At 48.0% G+C, this 23,600-nt stretch overlaps 1 protein-coding gene across 1 annotated transcript in view; it reads left to right on the plus strand.

Annotated features, from left to right (window-relative positions):
- The window catches only part of CUX1 (cut like homeobox 1), a 324,659-nt gene that overhangs the window by 70,507 nt on the left and 230,552 nt on the right, over positions 1-23,600 (plus strand). The window contains exon 2 of the mRNA XM_052662088.1: positions 5,213-5,323. Within this exon, the coding sequence (XP_052518048.1) occupies positions 5,213-5,323 (111 nt within the window). The remainder of the gene's footprint in view (positions 1-5,212; positions 5,324-23,600) is intronic.

A 23,600-nucleotide genomic window follows, 5' to 3' on the forward strand; every position in this document is an offset into this window, starting at 1 on the left:
GGAAAATTCTGAAAGAGATGGGAATACCAGACCACCTCATCTGCCCCTTGAGAAATCTGTATGCAGGTCAGGAAGCAACAGTGAGAACTGGACATGGAACAACAGATTGGTTCCAAATAGGAAAAGGAGTACGTCAAGGCTGTATATTGTCACCCTGCTTATTTAACTTATATGCAGAGTACATCGTGAGAAATGCTGGACTGGAAGAAGCACAAGCTGGAATCAAGATTGCCGGGAGAAATATCAATAACCTCAGATATGCAGATGACACCACCCTTATGGCAGAAAGTGAAGAGGAGCTAAAAAGCCTCCTGATGAAAGTGAAAGAGGAGAGCGAAAAAGTTGGCTTAAAGCTCAACATTCAGAAAACGAAGATCATGGCATCCGGTCCCATCACTTCATGGGAAATAGATGGGGAAACAGTGGAAACAGTGTCAGACTTTATTTTTTTGGGCTCCAAAATCACTGCAGATGGTGACTGCAGCCATGAAATTAAAAGACGCTTACTCCTTGGAAGAAAAGTTATGACCAACCTAGATAGCATATTCAAAAGCAGAGACATTACTTTGCCGACTAAGGTCCGTCTAATCAAGGCTGTGGTTTTTCCTGTGGTCATGTATGGACGTGAGAGTTGGACTGTGAAGAAGGCTGAGCACTGAAGAATTGATGCGTTTGAACTGTGGTGTTGGAGAAGACTCTTGAGGGTCCCTTGGACTGCAAGGAGATCCAACCAGTCCATTCTGAAGGAGATCAACCCTGGGATTTCTTTGGAAGGACTGATGCTGAAGCTGAAGCTCCAGTACTTTGGCCACCTCATGCGAAGAGTTGGCTCATTGGAAAAGACTCTGATGCTGGGAGAGATTGGGGGCAGGAGAAGAAGGGGATGACCGAGGATGAGATGGCTGGATGGCATCACTGACTCGATGGACGTGAGTCTGAGTGAACTCTGGGAGATGGTGATGGACAGGCAGGCCTGGCGTGCTGCGAATCATGGGGTCGCAAAGAGTCGGACACGACTGAGCGCCTGAACTGAACTGACAAGCTCTTTCAGCTTAGTTGGAAATACCGCTGATCAGAGTCTGTGGGTTTGCTGCCCACTTCCATCACCTGGGACTTGGGTCTGCAGTTGTTTCCACAGAAAAGTTCTGAGTAGTTCAGAGGGGATGCCCTCCTCTGCCCTCCCGTGGGAAGGTTGGGACTTGACTGAGTGTGGTGTTTTAGGCGACCAGCCACCTCCTCCTCGTTCACAAGCCCCAAGATTGGCCCATGTGCAGCACGTTGTGTAAGAAACAGCTGTTGTTTTGACAAAGGACGTGCTTGTCTCACTTTTTGAATCACCAGTGAGTCAGGGGGTCATCTATTCCAGGGCTCTGCCCCGGGCAGGTGGACGCAGAGACCATGCACACTCATGTATGGGACACAGCATGTAAAATATGTTTCTGTAATTACGTGTGCATTTTTTCACATTAGCAGTTTTGAAATATATATATATATAAAATTAATATGTATTGCAGTTTTTCCAATCAGGTAATTTATGCATGTGGCAAAATAGCCGAAAGATACATGAAGAGCAGGTCACCTCCTTTCCTTGGCCTCTCAGAGCCAAGCACAGTTTCAGGTTTATCTTTTTAGAGACAGTTGAAGCGTATGCAACCGTGTGTGTACGTATTCTTTTAAACAGTGTGGTACTGTTTTGCACTTTGGGTTTTTTTTTTTTTGCTTCAATTTATTTATTTTTTGGGGGGATAGGCTGCATCAGGTCTTAGCTGTGTCATGTGGAATCTTTTGTTGTGACTCAGAGACCCTCTAGCTGTGGCACGCAGGCCCTCTAGCATGGCTTGCAGATTGTCTGACTGTGGCACACAGACTCTCTAGCTGTGGCTCACACACTCTCTAGCTGTGGCACATATTCCAGAGCATGCAGGCTCAGTAGTTGCTCTGTAGCACATGGGATCTTAGACCCCTGACCAGGGACTGAACCCTTGTCCCCTGCATTGCAAAGCGGATTCTTGACCACTGTACCACCAGGGAAATTCCTGCTTCAGTATATCTCAAATATCACTCCACCTCATGTAGTACAGGTAGGAATTTTTGTTGTTGTTGTTCTTTGTGAATTTTTAATACCTTTCAGATGTGGAGACTCTCTATGCTCCTTGTGACATGTGACCAGCGACTCAGGAGCTGAGGGTTCTGTATTTCAGGCCTCCACTGCCACCTCCCCGAAACATTAAATTCCCTTGATAATGCAACATTGTTTGTGCAGATAATAAAACAGTATTTGGGTTAGATTGACTAGCCATCTCCTGCTTTTGTGTTGTCCCCAGAGCCTTCTTACAAAGCCTTGATGTCCTCCGGGGGACTCAGGAGTCGAGAGCCTTGAACCTGAGCTGCCAAGCCCCGCAGCACTGGAGGCTCGGGCCCTCCTCCTTGCTGTGCCAGTCTGTTTCTGTGGTGGCAGGTGGCCACACCGGGTGCAATTTGAAAGAGCCTGGTTGGTTTTTCACATGGGCCTGCTTGTGTCTGCACGTGTGGGGAAGGGGTGTGGGCCCCCCTCCCCCGAGCATCGCGCCTGCCAGCAGCAGTTCACCCCAGGTGCCCTGGCCTTGCCATCCCATGATAGGGGTGGGTTAGTCTGCCTTCCATCGAGTGGCTGTTGCCAGGCTCAGCCTTCCTGAGGGGCACATGGGGGGCCGAGGGGCCCAGAGGGACCCCCAGACCATGTGTTGTTCTACTGTACGCAGGGGAAGATGCACAGTAGAAGATGGGAAGGCAGGGTTGGGTCTGGGATCTCATAGTCACCAGTGAGCCCCCAGCATCCAGCACCTGGTAGCAGAAATCACCAGACGTCCTCCGCCTAGATGACAGCCCCCTCCCAGGAAGCAGGGTCTCCACTGAAGGCGCTTTGTTTTTCTCTTCAGTTTTCTGCATCTGTGTGTGATTGGAACCAAACATCAACTTTACTTTTTTTGTCATATTTCAATATTGGCCTTTCTTTTCCTCCCCCTTTCTTGAAATCTCCTTTTATAACTTCTGCTGCTGCTGCTTAAATATAGATGTCTTAGTCCTCCTCCTTACCAGATTGTTTATATTTTTGAGAAGCCTTCTGCTTATCTGCGACTGCTCTCTCCTCTGTCTCCATCCCCACGCTGCCACATTGGTGTTGGTTGCTCTTTTCTTCCCTTGCCTTCACTTGACTGGGATGTGTTTCAAATGTGGTCTATCAAAATGTGCAGTGTTTCCCTCTTTTCTGCAGTAGCTTTGACATCTGTTCTTGAAATCGAGCCCACGTTATTCTTTTGGACTTGCTTGCCCAAGATCTGCTGCGATGCCAGAAGCAGGGAAGGAAGGCGGGAGAAAGAGAGTGGTGTGGTGGTACCTCCCCCATCTCTTCGTACCGCACCCCCACTTTAAAAACTGCCTGCCATTTCCAAGTTGACAGCACCCTAGATGTTTGTTCCAGCACTCTGCCACCCTGTCTGGCAGCGGCCCACCCCGCAGCGGAACGAATGAAGTGCTCAGCAGCAGGGGCTCACAGACGCCTTCGGTTACTTCCGCCAAAAAGGAAGCCGGGTGGGCGGCAGGCGGGGGAGGAAGGCTCTTGGCTTCCTGGGTGTCTGTGGATGGCTCTTCGGCTTGGTTTCTCCTCACCATTCGTAGCCCTGCTGGGCCTTGGGGTGACGGGCCAGACCATGGAGAAGCCACTTGGAGCCGCCGCTTGATCCCAAGCAAGATGTGTGTCTTTAGCAGCCGAAGCCATCCAGCACGAAAATGCGCCTCTCCGTGGCTTCCGGATTGTGTCCTCTCACTCCTGCTGTCCGCCTGGGACACCACCCTGGGCCCATCTGCCGCAGGCTTGTTTGACACACAGCCTCTTGGCAGCTCGTCTCAGAGCTCCTGAGGCCAGGACACGGGCTCTCTGATGCTCTGAGTGTCAGTTTGTGGTGTGTGACAGAAGTCTTCTCATGGGGGACCCACTCCGGGTGGTTCTCAAGAGTCCCAGGGGCCAGTTAAAGAGTTGGGGGGCAACACTGTTTCCAGGTGCTTCACTTCCCAAGTTGATACAATGCTGGAAGTCGTTATTCTTGGGGCTCGCCTCTTAAGGTCCCTCTTGAGAATGACTCAATGATTGCAGCCATGAAATTAAAAGACGCTTGCTCCTTAGAAGGAAGGTTATGACCGACCTGGACAGCATATTAGAAAGCAGAGACATTACTTTGCCAACAAAGATCCGTCTAGTCAAGCTGTGGTTTTTCCAGAGTCATGTATGGATATGAGAGTTTGACTATCAAGAAAGCTGAGCACCAGAGAATTGATGCTTTTGAACTGTGGTGTTGGAGAAGACTCTTGAGAGTCCCTTGGACTGCAAGGAGATCCAACCAGTCCATCTTAAAGGAGATCAGTCCTGGGTGTTCATTGGAGGGACTGATGTTGAAGCTGAAACTCCAGTCCTTTGGCCACCTGATGCGAAGAGCTGACTCATTTGAAAAGACTCTGATGCTGGGAAGGATTGAGGGCAGGAGGAGAAGCGGACGACAGAGGATGAGATGGTTGGATGGCATCACTGACTCAATGGACTAGGGTTTGGGTGGACTCTGGGAGTTGGTGATGGACAGGGAGGCCTGGCGTGCTGCAGTTCATGGAGTCACAAAGAGTCGGACACGACTGAGCGACTGAACTGCACTGAGAACAACTAACAGGTCCTGAAACATGCCTATAGTTAACCCACTAAGTATTTGTTAAACAAAAGCAAATCAGATGTGGCTGTAGACGACTCCAGGCCCAGACTGTTGAAGGAGAGTCAGAAAGGTGCCCCGAGTCGAGCAGCAGGACTGGGACCCGGGGATGTGGCAGGAAGAGGTGCTTGTTAGGAGCAGAAGCGAGCGACACTGGGGAGGGATGGCGTTTGGGCACTGGCCTGACTGGTTTTAGCAAAGCAGTATGCATCTGCACGTTGTGTTGTAGAAGCCACCGCTTGTGAGGTGTGTGTGGGTACACAGCACGGCAAGTTAAGCAGGTTTGGGGCATGGACGGGGTGGTGGGGCCGGATGGGAGCCCAGGCCTCTTTCCACTGGTCCCCAGTCCCTCCTGGGCCACAAGGCAGTGATCCTTGGCACCACAGGCTCTCCTCCGGTGTCCTGGTCATGTGCAAATACACTCTCTTCTCTTCAGAGTGTAATTACAATCTGGTCTTCCCTTTTGTTTCTCTCAACAGAGGGAACTCGATGCCACCGCAACAGTATTGGCAAACCGGCAAGATGAAAGTGAGCAGTCAAGAAAGCGGCTCATCGAGCAGAGCCGTGAGTTCAAGAAGAACACTCCAGAGGTGAGCGGCGCCTCTGTGCTGGGCTTGGGCTCTCTGAAGGAGGGTAGGGTCTTCTTGTCCTAGGGTGCGTTCAGAACACCAGCTGTCTGCTGCTTCCTTTCGGCCTTCCTCAGCCCTAGTGGTGAGCCCTTGTGCAGGCTGGGGACTGGATTAAACCCTAGCTGACTCTTGATGCAGATGCTGAACCAGCTGGGTGGCCAGGTCAGACCCCCAGCCCCTCTGTGTGCACATTTGTAGGCAGGGCCCTGGAGGGGCGCATGAAGGCTTCATGCGTCTGAGGATGCAATATGCCGATGATGCTTCTTGCAAAACATTCAGCCTGGTCGGGCCTTTCAGGACCCTCTGTGTTTCCCCCCTTCCTTGGGGGAAGGGGGAGAAGGGACTGTGCTCTTGTTGCGCTCCTCTTATTTTGGGGAAGTATGTGTTCAGAGGACAGTGTTTAGAGTGGCTCGGGCAGCCTTTTCCTGCCCTGTTTTCTTGGTCCCTCATTCCCTGAGTCTTTATCAAAGGACTCAGAAGACAAAAAAAAAAAAAAATACAGGAGAGTTTTACAGACCGTCTGGCAGACACGGTGATGGCTTTCTGGGAGCTTCTGCCAAATGAGCCCACAGTGGTTCTTGTGCTGGGGGCTTGCACCCAGCCTCCTGCACCCCCCATGGCAGGTGCTCAGAGCTCCAGCCCTGGCTCCCAGGCCTCCCCAGATTCTTCCAGGGAGGACAAAGGAACAGGCCTGGAGGAAAGGATGATTTCTGGGAGGGATAGTCTAACTTTCTTTCATAATAGTCCCAAAAAATGATGTGTGACTTGACTTTTTTTTTTTTTTTTAAGTGGATTCATTTTAAGTGTTTCAAAGGAGCTTGCCATCTAATGGAGTGTTACCATGAATCATTTGGGGAAACAAATAATTAACCCTCGATTTTCAGAACAGATATTTCAGGAGAAAAAAATCTTGATAGTCCAGTGGCAAGAAACAAGGGAGGAATGGCAGGACCACCCAAGGATTTTACGTTTTAGACCCACTGCTTGTCCTGTCTACCCCCGCCGCCGGTCCCTGCCCTGAGGTGTGTGTCTTCAGTGTTGTTACTGAGCAGACACGTGGGTCAGTAACTCAGGCCTGGGAGGTTGCCGCCCTCTGTGCTGCTGGGGAGTGCCGGGTGGGAAGGGGGAGAAGGGACTGGTGGTCTCCACGTCCCACCTCATTGTGACAGTAAAGGCAAGAGGGGAGAAGGCCGTTGAGCGACCAGCCACCTTCCTCCTCTCAGGCTGCTCAGAGCAGACCTTCCTGGAAGGTCTCACTGTGGGGTTCCTCATGCTCTGCTCTTTGACTTTGTTTCCCTAGACCCACCCCGGTCAGGTATGTCTCTCCAGCCACGTTCGGCCTTGATCAAGCAACTAGCTGTCCCCACTGTCCTGTGTTCTCACTGCTGTTCCCTTGGTGACCATATATCCAGGGTGGTCATCGGAAACCTAAAAGAGAAGGGCAAGGTCATGCTTCCGAGGCCTCAGCCACCAGGAGGTAGATATCATCCATCCTATGATGAAGTGCCTTGAAGAGAACTGGATTCCTGGGTGTTGCTCTCAAGTCTCAGTGCTCCGCCAGCTGAAGGTGGTACCCGCTGAGGAAGGGCGTGTCCCCCTCCTGCCACTTTGGGCCCAGCACTCGCTTAATAAATGTTGACTGGGCTGAATGGGCCCCGTCCCTCCACTGGCATATAAACAGGCCTCATCCTGCGGGGACTGGCCGCTGGCTCCCTAGGCTTGGGTTAAATCCCACGCCAGTAACTGGCCTCAAACTTTGTGTTTTTTCCCCTAATCCCAGTAAATAGGAGAGGCTAGGGGTGGAGCAGCCTGATGGGGAAAGGCCCTCTGGGGCATAGCTTTCCAGGGCATGTTTTGTTTGTATATTCTTGATCTTTTCTTTTTTAATTTGTTTTTTGTTTTTATTGGGCTGTAGGATATAAGTTGGGGAACATCTTTGCAAGTTATGTCAGGGCATGGTTTTAGACAGTGTCTTCCGCAAAGAGGGGGCTGCAGAACACCTCCTAGAATGGAGGGACGCTGCCGTCCTGCATGTCCCCGGCTCTGCCAGGAGGTTGGGGCTGGTGCTCACTTGGGCTCCTCCCGCTATGATAAGGAGGCCTCACCGTAGCGCAGATTTCCAAGACACGTGAAAGATAGGCGTGCAGAATCTTCTGTAGGTTTGGAAACCTCTTAAGGCGTCAGTGGAGGGTGGGACTGGGTAACTTTGGCGAGGAGTACAGAGGGGGATTCTTGGGGGTTCTGTGGTGTGAGGGGTGTGGAGGCGCATGGAGGGCTCTGATGAGTGCGGGGCCTAGGACCCAGATCAGACAGTGGGTTGTCACTTTGTCTGGGGCTTCAGTGCAGAGGAGCCCGACTTGTCTCTGACATCAGTTATTTCTTCCGATTATTCAACAACGGAGGACAGATTAACACTTACTGTTGAGGGAACACTTCTAGAAATTGGATGTGTGAAGATGAAGGTTGCTTAGAACTTTACTCTCAGGGTTTTAAAAAAAAGTTGGCTTGTTGGTAGGGAGGGCATCTGTGGGTTTGGACACAGACCAGCATCCTCACGCCTCACACAGTCAGCCAAGGGAGGACCAGCCAGCGGGGCAGAGCCAGGGCCAGTGATCTTGCCGGACTTTCACCAAGTGGATTGATTCTTGGTGAAAACCTTGATGTTCCTCTTTGTTTCGGGAAAGCAGAAACTGTCCTCCCAGGGTCCTTGAGTGTCTGGTGGATCTAACAGGCAGACGCAAGCTCCAATAGAGAGTCAAGTGGATGAGGTTATCCCCTGGCAGGGAGTTTGTGCTTTCCTGGACTGGTGCTGCCCACGGGCAACTGGGAAAGCCCAGGACCCAGGATGGGGTTAGGGTGGAGGTGAGGGGCCCGTGGGACAAGCCAGGAGCACGAAGGCACCGTGGAGGGCAGAGTCCTGAAGATTTTTTTGTTGAGAATGAAGTTCTTTCAGTTTCAGTTTTATGTCATTAGATGAATACACTGCTAGTCAATTGATATTATTGCTTCTGTCTTTTTAAACTCAAAATTGTAGTTAATCTGAAGGAAATGCCATTGTTCTGCATATTAAGTTTCATGCCTTTCTTTGAATCAAAAAAAGAGTTCCCTTCGAAGAAAAACGTTTTAAATTTGAATTTTGTGACTAAACATCCACTCCCTGTTGAGTTAATGATTGATAACTGAACATCCAAGACTGAGGGTATTTCTAGGTTGGATCACTTTCTATATTTATCAGTGCAGGTGACTCACTGGCTGGTGTCATTGGGCAAATGACTTAACCTCCCAAAAATCTCAGTTGCATCATCTATAAAAGGTGTAATGGCAGGGCCCAGCTCACAGGGGTGTGTGTGTGTTGTGTGTGTGTGTGTGGTACCTAGTATGTGTGTGGCATATATTGTGTGTGTTTGGCGTGTAATATGTGTGTGTAGAGCTCCACACAGGCCCAGCACCAACAATTCGGTTCGTGTTTGTTGTGAGCATTAATTTGGAGCGCATATTACCAAACACATGAGATGCAGTTGATTTCTGCTCCTCAAAGTCAGCTCCAAGAACTTAAAAAAGAACCCACAACAAATAAAGGTAGTTTTCACCCAAAATGTTCCAGAAGTTGATTTGTAATAACAGTTAATCACTTTATAAATATTTTCCAGCACCTTCCACATGCCGGATGGTTTTGCTCTGGGGATAAGATCCTCTCCCCAGTCTTAGAAACTTCCTTATATTCTCACCAAGGAGGTACACCATCCTGATAAGGCACCTTAAGTGTAGGATGGTGTCTAGAATCTTCTAAATGCAGACTTTCCCCCAGAAACACTCTGAGATCGCTGGGGGTTAGTTCCAAGCTGCCTGTGTCACAGTGATTCTTACTGTAGGTGAACAAGGCTGCTTTCTGAGACTTGGTTCTCAACCTTCGAAGCAACGGTGAATGTTAAGGGCCACCCCCTGACACCCCGAGAAATGCACATGTTTGCACAGGTTCTCCTGGACCCCTGAAACTCACTGGGGAGCCCCTGGCTCAGAGCTTGGCTGCAAGGCAGGTGTTGGTTGTCTCGGTGGTCTCAGCCACTGTGCTGGGCGCTCTGTATGTGTCCCCTCTTCATGTTCCTCCTAGTTGTGCCCAAGCTAGGGGCAGGAGGATAAAAGACGGGGGTGGGGGCCGCAGGAGAGATGAATGCTGAGGCTTCGGCTGCTGGGCAGAGGCCGCTGTGCTCCGGCCTCTAGGCTGGGTGCTGAAGAACAAGAGGTGGGTGGAGGAACTGGGCCACTCCCACTGATGAGGGTCCCCCAGGCTGACAGCAGGGACAGGTGCCTCTGTGCTGGTAACATGTTCTTCCTGCCTGAGACTGGTGAAGAGCATGGCTGGCCTGGAGACGGCTTTCTCCGAGTTCTTGAAGCTTCGTGCTGTTATGACTGTGAGTTTAGTGCAGGCCAAACCCCATGCCCTTTGCTCTTTTGGTGCTTCCATCAGAGCCGAGGTGCAGGCCAGGATTACCTTTGATGCCTCTGAGTTGATAAACCTAATGGCAGGTAGATGACCAGGGATGTGGAAGGCCCTGACTGGAACCCATCTAGAATACCAGGCTGGCTCCTTATTCCGGGAAACTGAGTTACTTCCCATGGTGGATGGGGACCAAGATGGAGCACCATTGCTAGGGTTTCATGATTCTACCTAGGAATTGCTTTTTTCTTATTTTCCCGTTTGGTTAAATTTTAAGTTTGCTCCTGGGACCAACATTTGTCTTGATAAGGATCTTACAGCTGCTACTCGCTGAGCTGGGGCTTGAACCCAGGCCACCGGCTCCCAAGGTCAGTGCTTTTAACTGCTGCACCAGGCTGCCTCGCCAATGGGCAGAGCATCCAGAGTGGTGCTGGCCCACAGGGCCCAGTCACAGGACATTTTCAGGGGGTGCCATCCCAGCCCGCTGGCTGCGGCTATTTGAATGCGATGCTCGACTATCAGAAGGGTCTCCAGTGGAAGGCTTGGTTCTAGGCAGAGGACAGAGATGGGCTTTGTTCTGTTGCCTTCTTCTCAACAATAGAGGAACTATCTTCTATGGGGAGGAAGAAAGGAAAGCCTCAGACTCGAGATGCCAAAATTTTATCATAAAACTATCTTTGGGCCTCGTTTTGTCCTGACAGAGTGTCCAGCTCCTACCCCAGACCTGTCAGACTTTGGTATTAATCTGTGTTATAAGGGGTCACATCTCTTCTGTGAGGTTTAAAACTGACCTGCAATTCAGGAGCTCTCCTTGGGCATTTTCCCACCCTGATATATTTTGCCAGAACATTTCTTGCTGTCTTGAGCGTTAATCCTCATGACACCTGGTCCACCAGGCTGACATCGCTCCTGCCGAAACGCACCTGGCCCCTTTCTCTCATCACCATATCTCTCCTGTCGTCAGGCACAGAGATTGTCCCCTACCCTGACCAGGGCATACCTTCCTGGGATCATCACCAACACTGACCACCCTGGATGCTTTGCTGTCCCCACCAGGGAAGGTGACCCTGGGCCCAACGCCAGCCATAGCACCACAGGCCCACAGCCCCACCTCCCAGGTCAGCAGGCCCAGCTTCAAGAAGGGAGCATTCTCTTTCCTGCTGACATAACCGCCTGTTCATGAGTGTTCATTTCCTGAGTGCCAGAATCTTAAGTTGCCCTCTCTGTCTCCAGCCAAAGTGTTTTCCTGATTTTTCTTTTTTTTTCTTTTTACATTATTGGGAAAATGTTATAGAGATATCAGGAGCCGTCTTGAGATACGACTCTGGAAGAAATCTCGCCCAATGGCTGAAATGAACTAGGTTTGTGGATTTCTCCCCAGCTCTGGCAAGTAGGGGAGGGGCGAGGGCATCTGCTTTTGGAAAGTCCTCGGTCACCTCTCCATCGATTGGACTCCTTCTCAGTGAGATGTGAAAGCATACGCCCCCACCTGAGGAGGTGAGGGGGACAAGTGACGGGAAGTCGCTGCAAACTTTGTGACTCCTTTCGAGCTCCCTGTGAGAGGAGTCAGCAGGCTGGAGGAGGGAGGGGGCAGTCATATATAGTCGTGGCCCGGGCCCAAATGCATTTAGTCACTGCCTCTACGGCCTTTATATAGACACTGCAGGGAGTGACTCAGCCTGGAAAAAGAGAGTCGCTTAAAAATAAAGTTGCAACTCAGATGGACACGTCCTGCATAGGCTGCCCGAGACAGCGTGGCTCAGGCTCGGTGAGGAACCCGGGGGGCACCTTTGCCCGACGTAGCCCTGCAGGGGTCCCAAGGTGAGGATCGTCATTACAGCTGCGTCATGGGAATTGGCACGAGGATTAAATGAGTTCGCGTAAGACTCCCGATTTTTAAACTCTCAGGATTCAGACATTCTTTGCTACAAGTGGACACACTTGCATGTTGAGCAGTGACTGAATTCTTAGCTTTCCTCTTGTTTTTGGCAAATGGACTGACCATGGAGGCCTGTGTTGGCTTTTGTTGTTTGCATCCATCCTTGTGAGAATTAAAAGCCAGCACAGATGGGAGACTGGAACGTTTTCCTTGTGTCTCATTGGACACGGGAATGGGTTCATTGAAGACCCACTGCACTGATCTGACATATTGTGACTTTTAAAGAGGAGGACCGACCAGACGCACACCAAGGGACATGGGCCTTTCAAGAAGGGTAGTGATGAGAAGGAGGCCTGTAAGCTTGAAGACCAGGGGGGTGCAGATGGGCACCCCCAGTGTCCCGCAGACTGCTCATACTCGGGGTCTAGGAATCTAGATGCACCGCTCTGCTGAGCCTGCAGCTGTGGTACAATTGCTTGCTCCCACTTCTGAAGAGGACGGGCCTGCAGGTCGGAGCTGTGCTTCCATCCCTTGTGTATATTTAGCCGTGCACCTTGAGTACTGTGGATGCTGAATGGTCATATTTATAGCATTTATTTAGTAATCTTTTTTTTACAAAACAGAAATAAAATATTAAAAAACATCAGCTACAGGGCGCTACGAGATTCGTTTCTCAAACAGGCAGATAAACTTTCATTTAACACTTCAATTTTATTGTGTGTGTATGTGTACAGAATTTTTTTTTTAATTTCAAGAAATGCCTTTCTTTGGCAGTTTCTCAAAATATTAAACATAGAATTACTCTATGACCCATCATTTCCACCCCTAAGTATACGTCAAAAAGAACTGAAAAAACGTCCACGCAAAAACTTTGTGTCCACTCAAAAAAATGTTGATAGCAGCGTTATTCAAAATAGTCAAAAAGTAGAAGCAACACTTATGTCCATCAAAAACTGACTTGATAAACAAAGTGTGATACCCCCATAGAATGGACTGTCATCCAGCAGAGGAATAAGATGTTATCACATGCATGAACTTGGAAACATTTTGCTCAGTAAAAGAAACCAGACACAAATGATGGTGTGTGTGTGAAATGTCCACAGTGGGCAAACCCATAGAGTCAGAAAGTAGATGAGGGTGGTGCGGAGGATGGGGGTCACTGCTGGAGCTCATGGGGTTTTTTGGCGGGGTGATGAAAGGGCTCAGGAGTTAGGTAGTAGTGATGGTTGCACAAGTTTGTGAGTGTGCCAGACACCACTGAATTGTACACTTTAAAAGGGTAAGCTTTGTGGTATGTGAATTATATCTCAATTATGATTTTCTTAATGACTTTCTTTGTGGCCTCTGGGAAATCCCTGCACAGGTGGTCTGTTTGCTTGTTTGCTCTCATCCTCTGAAGCAATTCCCCCACATCAAAGGATCCTGTGGATTTCGTTTTGGCAGTAGCCAACCTGGTTTGGAAAAGGCCACTCCAATATTTGGCCCAATTATAAAGCCCAAATAATCAACTTGGATGCTTAATCATTCTAGAATCACCCACCGTTAAGTTGTAAGAAGACTTTAACTAGAAAAAGTTTAAACATTAAAAGTGAACTTTTAACTGTTACCAACTGAATTCTTGAAGCCCATTTATCAGCCCAAGAGGTTATTTTCTAGTTTCTTTTGGGCCACATTATTCCCCCTCATTCCAGAGAGACCCTGCAGCATCCTCCCAAGACACAGAGGAGGCCTACTCTGGAGCAGAGGTTCAGCTCAGGCTCGGACAGCGGGATCAAGTTTAGTCCTTGCTCCAGCATTCAGTAGCATTGAGGCAGAAACTTATCCTCAGTTCCTCCATACGCAGTAATATATCCCGCCTACTTTAAGACGTCACAGTGCGGAACATGTGAGATTCCTGGAAAGTAAATGGCCAGTCCTACGCCAGACTGGAGTGGCTAGTCGGTAAACAGTGACTGGGGTATTCAGGCCGAGTGACCTTGACCAAGATCACCAAATGGTCAGGGACCCAGATCCCATACTTATAAAGGGAACTGACAGTATTCCAGCTGCTGGGCAGGTGGAAATGAATTCAGTTGTAAGGGACATATAGTAAGTAAGTGCTCAGTACACACTTTTCTTCCTGTTTCCTCCCTTCTTTCTTTCCTTCCTCCTACAAGTAGTTCTGAGCCCTTTCCGGGAGCCAGGGGCCATCCGAGGTTCTGAGATACGGCAGACACCGAGAGAAGGTTCCAGCTTGTGTGGGGGGCAGGCAGGCAGTGACCACATAAACAAATGACACACAGGATAATTTCAGGACAACATGGCAGTGAGTGTGGATGGATGAAGGATCTTCAGGGAATAGGGCAGTTTCATGAATTCAAAAAATGAAAAATGACCCTTTGCACCTCTCCCTGTTACTCTTGCTGACTTTGAGCAGGCTGTTTAGCTGTGGGGGAGGGGTCCCTGTAATTTATTTCTTTCAGCCTGATGGCCTCTGTTTGCTCCTATCACTCAGTGACTTTGAGACACCAGATTCAGTCCCTCTGCTTCCTAAGACCGGGGAACTTTTCCATCCGGACATCAGAAAGTTGGGTTGGTAAACATTTGAGTTGGAGGGAAGCCTTGTTCTGTTTGACTGCCTTTGGCCCAGAACAATGAATTCTTAGGTAGTCAATGAAGAGTTACTCACTCGGCCTGTGTTGGTGACACAGGGTGCGAGCAGAACTGCTCGTGGAGTCCTGACCTGGGGGCCACGTGGTGGCGTCTGCAGAGCCCCCCGGCCACGCTTGCCTCCTCGGAGCTGCCTGACCCGACTCCCTCCCTGCGACGTCGCAGGGCTGGCGTTCCCTTTCCTTCCTGAGCCTCTGCACAGCTTCCTTCATCTGTCTAGCAGTTTTCAAAGGGCTATTTTAAGCCCAACAGACAGATTCTCTGAGAGTTTAATAACCGTCAGAAGGAAAAGGCTGTAATTAGATGCATGTGGCGTGGAAGTTTAGTCGAGACCATGCTGAATTGTATAACCTCCGAGCCTCCATTTTCTCATCCAAAAAATGGGAGTGATGACAAGTCTCGCAGAATTATTATGAGTCAGACAAAACGCTGTAAGCGGTCCAGAAGAACCTTGGCAAATAGTGAGAGCTCAATAAATGGCCTGTTGAGGGTAGGTTATAAAAATCTAATCTTTTGAAAGAAGAAATTGTGTTCACAAGTGAATTTTAAAGCTATAAACAAACTGTACTTTTTTTTTTGGCTGCACCACGTGGCATGTGGGATCCGAGTTCCTCGGCCAGGAGTCAAACCCAAGCCCCCTGCAGTGGAAGCACAGAGTCTTAACCACTGAACAGCCAGGGAATTTCCCTCCCTCCCCCAACCCCTCAAGACTCTTTAAGCATTAAGTAGACCTATAGGCCTATAAGCTATAGACCTAGTTTCTAGGGCAGACTTGAATAGGTTCACTAAAATTAAAATACATACCTTCCCTATGCATCTAGATGGTCATTTATCTCCCTTTGCATGGGTTTTCCTGTTCATGTAGTGGAAATATTTGCCCTGGACTCTCTCTGGAAACTCTGCTTTGGGAGCAGCCCATAGCTTGTCTTTCTGGTCAGCAGCCTCAACCGAAGTACGTGTTGGGTGGAGAATGACATTCTCCACCTAGGTGTAGATAGCCTGGGTGTAGAAAGGAGCTCACAGCCTCTTCTCAATAAACATCCTTGTCATGTGCAGTCTGTTAGGAATGATGTCTAAATGGGAAAGCCTGAAAATTTGGTTGAAATTGTGATGAGCTGTTATTTATTAATGTTTATTACAGCGAAGCATTATGTTAAGTGCATCACAGTCACTCAAGAAGGCTGCTGTCTTTAGTGCCACTTTACAGAGTATCAGCCACCTGCCTCCCAGGCAGACAGATTCCTGGGAACCACGTCATAACCACTGTGCAAAACTGTCTCCTTTTAGCTTTCAGAAGTCAATTTTTGGTTAGTTAATTGTAAGCTGTTTCTCTTCTATTAGTTAGAACAACAACTAAAATATATCTAGAAAGAGTATTGCTCTGAAGTGACATACTCACATGAAGGTCACTGTGTGTGCTGGGAGTGAGTTTTGTGTGGTTAATACCCAGGGAAGAGCAGTTAGGCTGAAATCTGGCATTTACTTGAAAATGCTGGTCACCTTATGGGAACTCTTATAACCCAAAGCACAGGAAAATTTCCCCTTCTGTTTTGAGATTTTTGTCAGTCAAGAAAGAGACAATCAGATGACAAATCCCCCTGACCCTGAGATCTGTTGTCTTGGGTTTTTCTTGCTTTGTTCCAAGGGGGCTATGGCCATCGAGCAATAAGGATTGAACCTGGGTTTCCTGCATTGCAGGCAGATTCTTTACCATCTGAGCCAGCAGGAAAACCCAGCGCATAGGAATGGTCAGGGTTAATCACTGAGCACTGATTTGTGTTTTGGCCGTACCACTTGGCATTCCAGATCCCAGTTCCTCAACCAGGGATCAACCCTGAGCCCCCTGCAGTGGAAGCGCAGAGTCTTAACCACCAGGGAAGTCCTGAATGCCCGTTATTGACTGCTGTCAGCTCTTGGCTTTAACCTGAAAGTGTGAATTGCAGAAAAGGTAATTTACAAGAAGCATTACATGAGCCTACCATGCAGAGTATAATCATTTTGTGTGTGGTCCAGTGTTTTAACAGGAAGATAATATGAGATCATTAATACAGTTAAGGAATGCTGTATTTGGAATCAGGACACTTAGATCCTGACTCTCGTTCCACCACTGACTGGGTTTGAGGGCTGAACAGGCTGGTTCCCGGTCGGGTCCCCTCTGTTGCTCGATGGCCATGCAGCGTGGCCAAGACCCAAGGGCCCTGGAGCTGGTCCAGCCCTTTCCCACTCCGGCTCACTCCTGTTCATCCTCCATGGACCCAAGACTTCTGGGCAGTCCTTTCTTCTCAGTGGATCACCTGGTTTACCTCTTGGGGGTTTTCTATTTGGAATTAATTCTTCACAGCAGCAGAACAAGGTGATCTCATTTTATGTGGGATGGTGTGAACCGGGGCCGCTCTGTTTTGAGAGCTCTGGTCACTTCAGGGACACAGCAGGAAGAGCTCATAATAGTGCCCAATACTTACTGAGCTCCAAGCACTGTTCTAAAGACTTTCAACAGTGAAAGTGAAAGTCGCTCAGTTGTGTCCAACTCTTTGTGACCCCATGGGACTATACAGTCCATGGAATTCTCCAGGCCAGAATACTAGAGTGGATAGCCTTTCCCTTCTTCAGGGGATCTCCCCAACCCAGGGATTGAACCCAGGTCTCCGGCATTGCGGGCAGATTCTTTATCAGTTGAGCCACCAGGGAAGCCCAAGAATACTGGAGTGGGTAGCCTATCCCTTTTCCAGCAGATCTTCCTGACCCAGAAATCGAACCGGGGTCTCCTGCATTGCAGGCAGATTCTTTACCAACTGAGCTATCAGGGAAGCCCAATACTCACAGGAGCCTGTGAAAGTGGGTGCAGGGCTGAGCCCCTTAGAGGAGGAGGAGGTCCCGTAGGGCATCACAGCCCAAAAGCAGAGAAGCCAGCTAGAGGTTGGGAATGCAGGCCTGCTTGTGGCAGGTTTGAGCAGCCCCTTGGGGTGGGACGGGCCCCCCAGCTGCCTCCCCCACCCCACACAGTCCCCTGCCTCCCCGACAGCCAGACTCCCCAGCACAGTTCAGGGAGGGAGTAGCCACTGGACTGCTTCACCTGTGGGTAACTCGCATCCTGGGCCACTTCAGCTGCAGGACCCGCCCTTGCTTACTTAGCATTTGAAAAGTCACTGTTTTAGTTCTGAAGTCCAGTTGGGGCCCCAGTTTAACCCCACATTTATTCATTCATTCACTGACTCTCCTGCCGCCTAGAGCATCTGCAGTGAAGTACCCTGAGACTGGACCCTTAGTGCCAGCTGGGCTGTTCCTAGGGAACCCCCAGCCTTGGGGAGGGGAGATGACCTCAGCTCCTCACACCTCCCACTCCACCTTCAACACTGTGCCACAAGAAGGGTGCATTTGTAAGGTACTGGGTTCATTTTAACCCTGCAAACATTTTGAATCAAACAGAACTTGGCACACGCATCTTTTTCTAAGAAGTTCTTGTGTGAGGGAATAGCCCTTGGGCAGAAAGATTCAGGAAGTACGACTGCCTTGGCCTCCTCTGGGCCCCACTCAGAGGCCTCACACAGGATTGTACCTGCATGACATAGTCCTTATATAATCAAAGCCATGTAACCAGGCTTATTTTTTTTAACAGGAAGTATTTCTGGCATATCCCAAAGCATAAAAACAGAACGCATAGTCCTGTGCCCTTTGTGATGACTGGCAAGATGTTAATGTTTTGTCCATTTGCTTCTGATGCCCCCCTTTTTCTTTAAAGGGAAATAAACTGTTACATATGCAGCCAAAATCCTACCTCCGTGCCTTTCCTCTCCTTTCCTCCTCAGATGTAAGCTCATCCTAAAGCTGATGTTTCACCACCATACGCTTTTCACACTCACAGCAATGTTTATGCATGCATGAATAACCATAAACAATAGATATTGTTTTATATCCACATATGTTTTACTATTTATGCACATGGAAGGCGAGTGGTATCTTGCAATGTCTGTATATATCCTTTGACACCTGGCCTCTTTAAACATTTATTCCACTATGTTCATGAATCACAGAAGATGTGTCCATTGCCCTCCTGAGATGAAACATGGATTCTTCATTGTTGTTGACACTTATTATTACACCTATCCTGCGAAGGGGGTTCAGGAGTTCCCCAGGGTGGACCCCCAAAAGCATGGTCTCTGATCACAGCTTGGCCAGGTGGGTGGGTGTAGCCTCAGCGGCTCCGTGCTACCACCCCTTGCACCCCCGCAAGCCCCCAGTAGCTGTTCTGGCCATGCCCTCAGTGGGTTTTGCTGTTTCCTTATTTCTCGTGAGGGAGAACATCCCCTTGTATGATGACTGGCCTGTACAGTTTCCTCTTTTGCATCTCAACTGCTTGTATCTTTTACCCATTTTCCCATCGGGCTGTTGGCTGTTTTCTTATCGACTTGTAGGAAATTTTTATATCCAAAACCTGGATCCTCGTTGCTCACATACATGGCTGCTCTCTCCTCCCAGGGCATGGCCTGTCTTTTCACTATGTTTATGTTGTCCTTGGTCACCTGGAAGATTTTAATTTTAACGCAGGTGACTTCTCCTCCCCACCTTCCCCCCAAACCTAGTCTTTGATGTAAAGTTTGGTTATTTGAATCTTATTTCAGAAACTCTGTCTTTACTGATGTCATACAGACAGTCTCCTGTGTTTTCCTCAGCCAACCTCTGGTTTTGTGTTTACACCAGGCCTGTATGTGAGTATCATGTGGATGGTGATTCGAGGCTCTAATTTATCTCGGTCTGTTGAGGGCTCCTCAACCCAGAACCATTTACCATGGGGTCCACCTTTCCCCACCTCTGCCAGGTACCACACCCACCTCCAGGCCCCCAGGCTGCCCAATCCCACACTGTCTTGGATGAGTATTACTATATTACTATCATAATCATTTCCACACTGTTACTAAGTCTTGATATCTAGTAAAGGAACATCCTCTTGGTTCTTCAAAACCATCTGGACTGTGCTTCTGTATGACTTTTATTTGGTGTCATTTGAAAAATTCTGTTGGGATTTTTATTGCATTGAATTTGTAGATTAATCTGGAGAGACTTTATAAGGTGTTTTGAGTTTGGATGAAATGACTCTGGATCTTATTCTCAGGTGGGTTTCATTCCATGCTTGACTCCAGGGATCCATGAAAACCACACTCTGTTAACTTACTCCGGTTCCTTGTGTGGATACAAAATAGTCAACATTGAAGGATTGATCATTGTAGTCTGCAGCCAGGCATAAAAATAAACCCCACTCTGTTATCATAGGTGGCTGTGATTAAGATCAGGGGAAAGGTCGGCTGTGGGTCCCCTCACATTGACAGTTTCCTTCAGAAGATTAAGTGGTTCTTCATTTTTGGCCCAGGTCATCAGTAGCTTAAAGCCATTACTGTCTATTGGCTGTTTGGTTTGTCTGAAATATGGGGCTAGTCTCAGCCTATTTCCCTGGGGTCAGGTGTGTTCACATAATCAAAGTGCCAGGAACCCCATATCGTATGCATGTGTGTATGTGTGTGTGTGTGTGTGTGCGTGCGTGCGTGCGTGCGTGCATGTATATGTGTGTGTACACAAAGCAGCCTTCTCTAGGGAGGAATGCACAGCGCTAGGCTACAGAGATGTCCTTTTGTGCCTCTGCATTTTAAAATGTGCGTTCTTTATTAGTAGAGTGTTTTCAGGCTTATTTTTGAGACAGGCTTGTTCAGCCACAGTCGTATGCCCTTTGGAAAATGACAATTTGTGAAGCTGTCAGCCATGGGCAAACTGAAGAAAAATCAAGATGCCTTTTCTGTTGATGTGTGTTCAGGGATTTTCATCAGCCCAATGCAGTTCCCATGACCTGTTCAGGCAAGGGTGATAGCTTCTGTTTCCTTTCATTAAAAGTTGGCAACGAGGATATTTTTACTTATTTTATTTACATGTAAGCAACCCATGGAAAATATCCCATGTGTATTCAAATGGATACTTTGCCACAGTAAAGGGAAAAAAAAAAGGGCTAGTTCTGACAGTGATTGGAGACCAAAAATGAAAAAAATAAAAGAAGACCTGTGAATAGGGATGAAGAAATTAAAGTGAAAAAATATGGGAAGAATAGGTTGGGCTAATAAAATAAAGGGTGAAACTTGGGGTTTAACTCTTTTTGCTGTTGTTAGGGAAATGTTTAGCTTTCTTTCTCACTTTTTCTTTTTTTCCAAACGCATTTGCACTTGAAACTAGATAAAATGTTTGACTGTATTAATTTTCCTGATTATAAGTGTGGGAAAGGAGTTCCATGGTAACCCTTCTGAAGTAAATGAACTGATATGTTAGAACCAGAAGAGTTGAGAGTAATTTTTATTTTAAAATTCTTTTTGCATTAACACATCTGCAGTGTTGAGGAATATATGGAAAATTGAAATAGTGCTTCTATCCTGCCGTGTCTCCAGCATGTCAATAAATCACCTTTTTTTTCCTTTTAAAATGTCTGGCCTTGTAATTTATGTTTGCATAACCCATTACTAAATTCATAGTAGGTGTTTTAGTTGGCAGGCATTATTCCAGGAATTCTGAGGATCTTAAAAAAAAATGCAGAGTCTTTGTTAGTATTTATATTTAAGTGGACACTTTCTTTTAAAAAAATGAATTAGATTTAAAAAAAAGAATTTGGAGCTGACTATTTACCTTATTCTTAAGCCAACAATATTAAAGCCCTTATTTCCACATTATCAATTGTCATGAATTTCTTAATACACTTTATTGTTATTCTTTCTCTTTAAAATTAAAATTGGCAGAAGAAAATGATATTAAGCTCATACGAATTTCTAGATAATTTTCCATAGGTTTCATATTGCACAGAAAATAAAGATTTGTTTCCCTAATTTTTAAATTTCTTGAATGCCACTGACCATCTTAGGTATAAAATGAAGATGAATATATTCATTCATTTACACTGTTTGGTGCTTGAACAGAAATAGCAACGTTCAGGGTTAGTTCGCATACTTGTGGCTTACCTTTGAGACTTTCTAATTTTTAAGCAGACATTTAAAAATAATCATTATGTCTTCTAGTCCCAAGTTAGGAGACATTTTAGAGCTTTACTTTGAAATGATGAAAAAAGTTATTTCTGTTTTGAAATTTTTTAAATTGATTTTTTAAAATGGTAGTTAGAAAGTTGGGAAGGCCACTTACAGTTTTCAGAAGAAGTTTGTTTTATTTGAACATACTTCCCTTCTCTTTTCCCAACCCCCATCGACTGGTTAATAACATTTTCAATATAAAATATGTATTTCAGCCCATTTGAAATCTCTGTGGCCAATCAGAAAAGAAATTGTTTCCCCCCTGGGAGCCTTAATATATTTATCAGGAGGTCTACAGCCTCTCAGTGTCTTTGTGAAAAAGAATACAAAGTTATTAGTGGTATGTTTAAAAATTCAGAGTTTAACCTGCTCAGACTCTGTTCTAAAAGTCCACTTGTGCTATAGAAGTTTGAAAGCTTCTCTTACTTTCTCCTACTTTAGTTTGGCATTAAAAGAAATGACAGCTTTGTGTTGTTTTCGTTTATGTTAAAGATGTAGCTAATTTGACATTTTAAAGTACCTTATTTTCATTATAATTTTAGTTCCTTATCAGAGATGTTTATTTTGGTGGTATTGCTCTGACAACCTTCTACACTTACAGAATAATTTCTCTTGGGTTCCAAAGGTGCTTCTTCCATTTCTGCATTTATTTCTGGAAACTTTGGGCTCTTATTCACTCTTCCTGGAGAGGTGCAGGGTTTTGAGAATCTGCCTTACTTCTAAAAACCCAGCTCTCAGTCCAGAGCCATTCTTGCAAGAACAATGAAGGTGGATTACAGAAATGGTATCTCAGCTTTCAGGAGATGAGAAGCACACTTTCTGCTTTTTGTGGAGTTCTCTTCCCCCGCTCAATCTCCCCTGGAGTTGGTGGCCCCATCGGTCGTCCTAAGCCCTGTGGTCATGTCCCAGAAAGCATTTCCACTAAGGGAAGGTGCTGTGCCAAAAGCCGGGAGAAAGGAAAAAGGAGGTGTTTATCGTCCCAAAGACGCCTTCCAACTTTTATTATTAACTCCTTTCCAAAGTAAACTTTTGGGTTTGTTTCAAGTCACTTCTGGCCAAAGTACAGTTGGGTTTGCTGTGTCCTCTAGGGGGAGAGGTGAAAACAGCATCCCCCTGGGTGAGGACAAGGTGGGGGCCTGTTCCTTTAGGGAAGGGAGGGGGTCTGAATGACAGGGGATGGGGGGCACTGAGAATTGGGGGGCATGAGTAAACATGGCCACCTCAGCAAGCCTTCCACAGCCCTGTGCAGGGCCATGGACTGCGGGCTGGGCCCTCTGAGAGGTGCTGAGGTACGTGGAGCCCCCCAACCCCACCTGCCCCCCCACCCCAGCCCAGAGACCGGCATGGAATTAGATAGTTTGGATAAAGAGTCATAAGTGACAAAGTGGTGGGGGCAGTGCCCAGCGGACGCTTAGGAGAAGGGGCTCTGGCGTGGATGCAGGGGCCCTGACTCGGGTCGGGGCCAGCACGTGGCCGTCACCAGGAGTGGACAGTCCGAGAGGGAGTGGGGGCGGGCTCCAGCCACGGCTGGAGAGGCTCCAGGGCAAGGCTAAGGAACATGGACCTTGCTCTGCCCAAGGCCCTGCCAGTATTACAGGGCACATGCCCAGGAGTGACCCGGCCCAGCCTACACGTCCCAGAGTTGGTGCCACACTCTGTGGCGTGGAGCATGGATGCCCCTGGAGCAAAGGTGGGGCCGGAACCTCCGGGCCCCTGCCCTGAGGGGCTCCATGGGAAACAGCTGTTCTCCCACAAACAAGAGATGTCCTGTCCACTCAACACACGCCTGTCGTGTGCCTGCTCTGGGCCAGGCACTGAGGACGCAGCAGAGAACAAAGGACCAGCCCCCGCCCCTGGCAATGTCGCATTCGAGTGGAGGAGACAGACAGCCAGCGAACAGATGGGAACGGGTTCCAGGGGATGCTGATCATGGGATGGGGAGAGAGAGACAGAGAATTTAGCAATTGCTTGGCCAAGAAGGGCAGGAAGGAGGCACAGGGTAATGAGAGAAGGTTTTAAGGGGGTGGCTTTGCCATCCTGGGGGTACCCAAGCTTGTCCTAGGCAGGGGCAGGACGGGGGAAGGAGAATCCATGTGTGGTGGGGTATACTTCCAGAGCAAGGCCAAGGTCACAGAGTGGAGAGGAGAGGGATCTGCGTTCCAGAGAGTGGCATCGGCTTTCCTGGAGAAGTAGGAGAGGTTGTTCTTGAGGAGCAAGCAG

The sequence above is a fragment of the Budorcas taxicolor genome, chromosome 2 (assembly GCF_023091745.1).
Source record: "Budorcas taxicolor isolate Tak-1 chromosome 2, Takin1.1, whole genome shotgun sequence".
Lineage (NCBI taxonomy): Eukaryota > Metazoa > Chordata > Mammalia > Artiodactyla > Bovidae > Budorcas > Budorcas taxicolor.